Source organism: Silene latifolia, chromosome Y (genome assembly GCF_048544455.1).
Source record: "Silene latifolia isolate original U9 population chromosome Y, ASM4854445v1, whole genome shotgun sequence".
NCBI lineage: Eukaryota > Viridiplantae > Streptophyta > Magnoliopsida > Caryophyllales > Caryophyllaceae > Silene > Silene latifolia.
This window is the reverse complement of record NC_133538.1, coordinates 310,696,270-310,703,766: the sequence shown is the minus strand read 5'-3', so window position 1 is coordinate 310,703,766 and position 7,497 is coordinate 310,696,270. Positions and strand designations below refer to the sequence as shown.

General features: G+C 37.3%; 1 protein-coding gene across 1 annotated transcript; it reads left to right on the top strand.

Moving 5' to 3' along the window:
- Positions 1-4,911: 4,911 nt before the first annotated feature.
- LOC141631173 (protein FAR1-RELATED SEQUENCE 9-like) lies at positions 4,912-6,107 on the top strand. The gene is made up of 4 exons (XM_074443877.1): positions 4,912-5,221; positions 5,303-5,487; positions 5,569-5,868; positions 6,087-6,107. The coding sequence occupies exons 1-4, from the start codon at positions 4,912-4,914 to the stop codon at positions 6,105-6,107; spliced, it is 816 nt and encodes a 271-aa protein (XP_074299978.1).
- The last annotated feature ends 1,390 nt before the right edge of the window (positions 6,108-7,497 follow it).

The window sequence follows — 7,497 nt, the reverse complement described above, 5'->3', positions numbered from 1 at the left end:
GGGAGTGGCTTCACGCTCTTGATTCGCCTTCTGTGGAACCCGCTACAGGAGGGATGTTCACATTAAGGAACATGGGTTTATCGGTCGATGAGATGAGCGGGGCTTAGGTGGGAACGGCTGCGGTCCCCCACTGGGGTGTGGAGTACCTGTTGCGATGGGTACTCTGGCGGGGCTACACACTTTAGTGTGTAGTCAGTGGTGTGGAGATTGATGATGGAGACTGGGGATTGACGTGTTGTTTGGCATTTGTTTCGTATTGATTTGTATTGTGTAATTAGTACTGACCCCGTTTAAATGTTTTAAAAATTGTGGTGATCCATTCGGGGATGGTGAGCAGGTATGATATGATGCGTATGGGATAGATGGGATGAGTCATCACGTGGCAGTTAAAAGTCTTCCGCTGTGTCAGACGATGTTTTATAGTTTTAATAGTTTTATCAGTAGACCGTTTTAAGTACTTTGTATTTTAGTTTAACAGTTTTGAAGTTGACATGTAATCACTTTAAACCGTATTTACTTTTAAGTATGTTTCGTTATTATCTTATTATTATCATTGCCTCGGGTAACCGAGATGGTAGCACTTCCATGCCTTAAGTGGTCCTGGTAAGGCACTTGGAGTATGGGGGTGTTACAGGAAGTGGTCTGAGTTAATTGTTGAACATAACTTGCAAGCAAATTCATGGTTGTCATTGATAGTAGGATCTGGAATGTTGCAGCTGTTGGGAAGCTAGTTTGGTGGATAGCTTCTAAGAAGGACCTCCTGTGGATTAAGTGGATTGATAAGGTTTATCTAAAGGGTAGAGACTGGTTTGATTATCAGCCTAATCCTAATAGTTCTTGGGCATGGAGACAGGTGTGTATGGTGAAGGATAAGCTTGCAGCAGGGTATAGTAATGGACAGTGGCAGCAAAAGGATGGTTTTTATACCATTGAGGATGGGTATACATCGTTGAGGCAGGATAATTACCCTAACGTTCCTTGGCTTAACGTTGTCTGGAGTAGAATTAACACTCCAAAGCATGTGTTTAATGCCTGGCTCATCAGACATGGGCGGCTTCTTACTCTGGACAGGTTAAACAAAATGGGCATCACTGATCAGAAGACCTATTATTTGTGTGGACTACTAGATGAGGATCATGAACACTTGTTCAAGAATTGCAGTTATACACGTATATGCTATGATAGGATGAAATCCTGGATTGGTGCGCAGGGCAATGGTTTTGGGTCTGCTGAACAGATGCTAAAGATCAGACATTATTCTGGGTTCCTGAGGAAACTTTTATGTTCACTGGTAGTGGCCACGCATTATCACATTTGGCACGCTCGCAATGTTTGCCGTGTGGAGCAGCGGGTAGTACATCCTAAGCTTATTTTTCAAGCAGTAATAGAAGATGGTAGATTGGCTCTTCTGAAATATCAATATTATCAAATTTCGCAACATGATAGGGAATGGTGTAACTTGAGAGGGTTAATGTAATAGGCTTGTCTAGCTTAGTTAATCCTGTATGTGAGGTGGTATTAAAACTGGTAGGTTGTAAAAGGTGCTTGTTTCCCTTTTGGGAAGTTCTTAATATTACTTACATTTCCACCCAAAAAAAATTTCATGGTTGTCTGATGAGTCATAAATATATACATATTTATGCCTCCCCTTAATTGCTTTTGATACGGTTTTCGTGCTAGTTTATAGCATTTACATGCCTTTTAAGTTAGAATGTCGATACTTCCGCCTTTTGATGTTTAATGCAGGAATGATGCATTTGAGGAGCAAATGAATGAAATGGGCATCGCGGAGTGAGCATGAAGGGATACACGAAGCATGGCACGAGAATCCATAAGAACGAAGGAAGAGAAGTTAAGAAGAAAACACGAAGAAAAGAGCTTCTTATTACAAGTGCCTATTTTGAAGAGCCATATCTATAGTTCTACAATATATTTTCAAGTGATTCTAATTGGAGGTGAAAGCTTATCCTCTTAGCTTTCCAACGCCGCGAAAATCGCTTGTTTCTGACAAGTAACGAAGAAATGGCGGCCGTTTGAAGTTCAGTGCGCGAAGTAGGAAATTGGTGCCTCAATCGAGTCAACCTTGGCTCGATCGAGGAACTTCATGCTCGATCGAGTCACTCTCGACTCGATCGAGGAACCAACCTAATCAAATAAATTTCGCAATGTCGAGAGTTGGGTGTTCTTGAACTTTGGTGCCTCGATCGAGTCACTCTCGACTCGATCGAGGAACCTTCCGGTTTATAATTCCCGTAACTTTCCTTAAGTCGGTTATGTATTGCTATAAATACCAAAACTCGTACCCTAAGTTATTTTATGCTTTATTTTACATAGGTTTAGTATAGCTACCTTAGAAAACTCTCTCAAATACTTAGTTTAGTTTATTTATTGTTCTTCCTTCCGGATCTAAGTATTCCTTTATTACGGTATCAATCTTTCTTTAATAATTATTCTATCATTATTGTTCATCTTTTATGTTCTTAATTATGCTTTCTTATATCATTATTGTTGTTATTATAATTACTATGAGTAGCTAAATCTTCATCTAGGATGAAGGGGATCTAGGTTAATTAAAAGGGGAAAATTGATTAATTGCTAGGGAAATCATATAAGTTGTCGTTTGATTATTGTTCTTATTCTAGTTAATTAACTTAGGCCTGAGTTGTTAATTAGTGTAGCGAATTAATCCTTTCACCGACCGGGTTAGAATTAATATAGGCTACGATAATCAAATAGATTGTATCTAATTATAGCGACCGCATGTTAGAATCGATCTAAAGGGCATAATTGAGTCGACCGATCTTATGACCTTAGACAGCTTGGTAGATCTAGCAATTGATTAATAGACCCCATATAATTGACCTAGTGAACCGGAAATCCTAGACCTTTAATATTATTGTTATTTGTCTTTTAATTACTTGCAATTAGCTGTTAGCATACAAACAATCAGAACCCCCACAATTGGTTACTTTAAGACAGATTTATATATAAACAAACTAGATAATCACCGCCTCCCTGTGGATTCGACCCTGACTTACCGCTAGCTATTTTGTTAGTAGTAGTTTAGGTTTACTTTGATTAAGGCCAACGACTGAAATAACCTTATCAAAGGTATTTGGCATTTGTATCTAGTATGGTGACTTGAGACTTGAGCTACGTTTTCTATTTCCCGTACCTTTGAATTTGTTTTATTGGTACACTTTAGTCATTACTTTGTTACAGATATGGATAGCTTGGGATTTGTATGTGCATTAAACATTAGCTCTGAGTCGTTTATTCGCCATTTGTATGATTGTCTTTTGTATTGTGTGTTGCTTTGCTTGAGAACAAGCAAAGAGATGGTTTGGGGGAGTTTGATGAGTCATAAATATATACATATTTATGCCTCCCCTTAATTGCTTTTGATACGGTTTTCGTGCTAGTTTATAGCATTTACATGCCTTTTAAGTTAGAATGTCGATACTTCCGCCTTTTGATGTTTAATGCAGGAATGATGCATTTGAGGAGCAAATGAATGAAATGGGCATCGCGGAGTGAGCATGAAGGGATACACGAAGCATGGCACGAGAATCCATAAGAACGAAGGAAGAGAAGTTAAGAAGAAAACACGAAGAAAAGAGCTTCTTATTACAAGTGCCTACTTTGAAGAGCCATATCTATAGTTCTACAATATATTTTCAAGTGATTCTAATTGGAGGTGAAAGCTTATCCTCTTAGCTTTCCAACGCCGCGAAAATCGCTTGTTTCTGACAAGTAACGAAGAAATGGCGGCCGTTTGAAGTTCAGTGCGCGAAGTAGGAAATTGGTGCCTCGATCGAGTCAACCTTGGCTCGATCGAGGAACTTCATGCTCGATCGAGTCACTCTCGACTCGATCGAGGAACCAACCTAATCAACTAAATTTCGCAATGTCGAGAGTTGGGTGTTCTTGAACTTTGGTGCCTCGATCGAGTCACTCTCGACTCGATCGAGGAACCTTCCAGTTTTATAATTCCCGCAACTTTCCTTAAGTCGGTTATGTATTGCTATAAATACCAAAACTCGTACCCTAAGTTATTTTATGCTTTATTTTACATAGGTTTAGTATAGCTACCTTAGAAAACTCTCTCAAATACTTAGTTTAGTTTATTTATTGTTCTTCCTTCCGGATCTAAGTATTCCTTTATTACGGTATCAATCTTTCTTTAATAATTATTCTATCATTATTGTTCATCTTTTATGTTCTTAATTATGCTTTCTTATATCATTATTGTTGTTATTATAATTACTATGAGTAGCTAAATCTTCATCTAGGATGAAGGGGATCTAGGTTAATTAAAAGGGGAAAATTGATTAATTGTTAGGGAAATCATATAAGTTGTCGTTTGATTATTGTTCTTATTCTAGTTAATTAACTTAGGCCTGAGTTGTTAATTAGTGTAGCGAATTAATCCTTTCACCGACCGGGTTAGAATTAATATAGGCTGCGATAATCAAATAGATTGTATCTAATTATAGCGACCGCATGTTAGAATCGATTTAAAGGGCATAATTGAGTCGACCGATCTTATGACCTTAGACAGCTTGGTAGATCTAGCAATTGATTAATAGACCCCATATAATTGACCTAGTGAACCTGAAATCCTAGACCTTTAATATTATTGTTATTTGTCTTTTAATTACTTGCAATTAGCTGTTAGCATACAGACAATCAGAACCCCCACAATTGGTTACTTTAAGACAGATTTAAATATAAACAAACTAGATAATCACCGCCTCCCTGTGGATTCGACCCTGACTTACCGCTAGCTATTTTGTTAGTAGTAGTTTAGGTTTACTTTGATTAAGGCCAACGACTGAAATAACCTTATCATTGTCATACATGTAGAAAAAAAGAAGGAGATGGATCCCGGCTTATTATCGTGATATTCCTATGGGATGTCTTCTCCGAACAACTCAACGATCGGAGAGCCAGAATAGCTTTTTCAAGCGTTTTGAAAATATACATGGTAGACTTGTTGAGTTTTGGATGCAGTTTCAAAGCGCCATGGATCAACAACGCAATACTCAAAAGCAACATGATCGAGACAGTGATTATACTTTACCCCAATTAGCTATGTCTCTACACTTGGAAGCTCATGCGTCCAAGGTTTATACCCATGCTATTTTCAAATATTTTCAACAAGAAGTTGTTGCCTCCATGTGTTCCCTTAGTGTTGGTGGCTTCACACCACCTGTCGACAGTACATAGGTCATTGTTGTTACTGAGGCTAGAATGCATAAGACCTATCAACTAGTGTTCAATTCTACAAGCACCGATGCAGAATGTTCTTGTAAGTTGTTTAATAGGAAGGGTATTATTTGCAGACACATTATTTGGGTTTTCTCTGGGAAACAAGTCAGGACTTTGCCTGATAAGTACATACTTATGCGCTGGACAAAGAATGCACAAAAGATCCCTCTGTATTGTTCACATGGTGAGTTACTTGACGACTTTGATGCCACTGATGTAAGGAAGCTGGAGATGTGCAAATTATGGTTAGAGTTCTGCTCAACTATCAGTTTGCTGAGAACTATGCCTAACAATTAGATCACTGATCTTGCTGACACATTGAAGCAATTTCGGGTCAAACTCAATCCACAAGCACAGTCAATGACAAAAGAGCAGAAGTTGGAAATGCTTCTTGGATGTAGTTCTTCAACTGAGGTGAGGATTCTACCGCCTCATCAGGCAAAGAACAAGGGTAGTGGGAAGAGAATGATATCGACAAAGCAACAATGCATTGCCAAAGCAGAGAAGCCAAAAAGGCTTTGCAAAAATTGCAAACAATTGGCTAACCATGATAAGCGTAACTGCCCTCATCCTTTCGTACCTGACGTCGAGAATCAAGTATGCTACCTAAATAAATATATTCTATTACATTCATTCTATAAGTAAGATGCCATACGATTCTGTTTATGAGTTTAATTTTTGGAATTGTATATACTGTTGATATTGAGCGCTGACGAGTACTCGCGGTGCTGTTATGACTTTAATTTCTAAAACTGTATCAACTGTGTTTGTTCATTTGCTGACAACTACTTGTTGTGCTATTTTGTATTTTTCAGGGGAGTTCAGATGATGATTGACTGGTATACTGATTCATGTTCATCAAGGATTCAAGGTCATCCAAAACATTTTTTGTGTCGTCGTCTCTTGGTTGGAGGATTCTTTGTTGATGGAGCTCAATATATATAGGATATACATCTTATAGTTTCATTACTATTATAGCAATTACACTCCATACGTTAGGATTTACGCACTGATATAAGTGATCTTATTCGTACATTGTTTGATACTATATTTCATACGCAAAGTATTAAAAATAGTCTTATTTTGCATAGTTAGACGTGTGATATTTCATAGTTAGACATGTGATATTTCATAGTTAGACGTGTGATATTTCTTTCATACTGCTTTCAAAACAGTATTATCAGAAGTCTTATTTTTAAATGTACATGTCGTGATATTGCATAGTTGGACGTGTGATATTTCTTACATAAAGCTTCCAAAAAAATATTATCAGAAGTCTGATATTTTATTGTACATGTCGTGATATTGCATAGTTAGACGTCTGATATTTCTTAAATAAAGCTTCCACAAAGTATTATCAGAAGTCTGATATTTCAATGTACATGTTCTGAAATTGCAGAGTTAAAATGGATGACGGTGGAACATGGATTACGGTGGGATTTTTAAATGTACATATTCTAATATTGCATAGTTAGAACTATGATATTGCATTTGATATGCAATATATCACATTATATCGAATACAATATCACACTTGTCTCAAATAAACACCACACGTATCACAATAATTTCAAAAGATTCTTTACAAAGATCACATCATGCTTCAATACAATACCACGCAATATTCAATCCAAAATTTTACTTTTTGGGGAATAATTATTATCCTCACAGTTTTTACAATATCACATGATATCGAATACAATATCATACTTGTCTTAAATAAATATCACAAGTGGGAATAATTATTATCCTCACAGTTTTTTGCCATACAATATCACAAGATATGGAATACAATATCATACTTGTCTTAAATAAATACCACAACTATCACACTAATTACAGTATTCTTTACAATATCACAACGTATTCAATACAATACCACATAATTAGACGTGTCATGGGATACAATATCACAACGTATTCAATATAATATCAGCTGTTTTGCTATATGTTGTGCGGAAGCGTGAATATCCCGTGTTGGGCCTCTGCTGCACCGGTGTCCACAACTCATAATAGTACGATATTGTCCGCTTTGGGCTAAGCCCTCACAGATTTACTCTTGGGCTCCTTCCCAAAAGGCCTCGTACTATTATATTTTGTAGACATTTATAAAGATGATCTTCCATCTTTATTCTATCGATGTGGGACAAGGGTTTGCACCCTAACAATCCTCCCCTCAAACCAAGGACCATCATCTTGACTCGGACCTTGACCTACCTGGAGAAC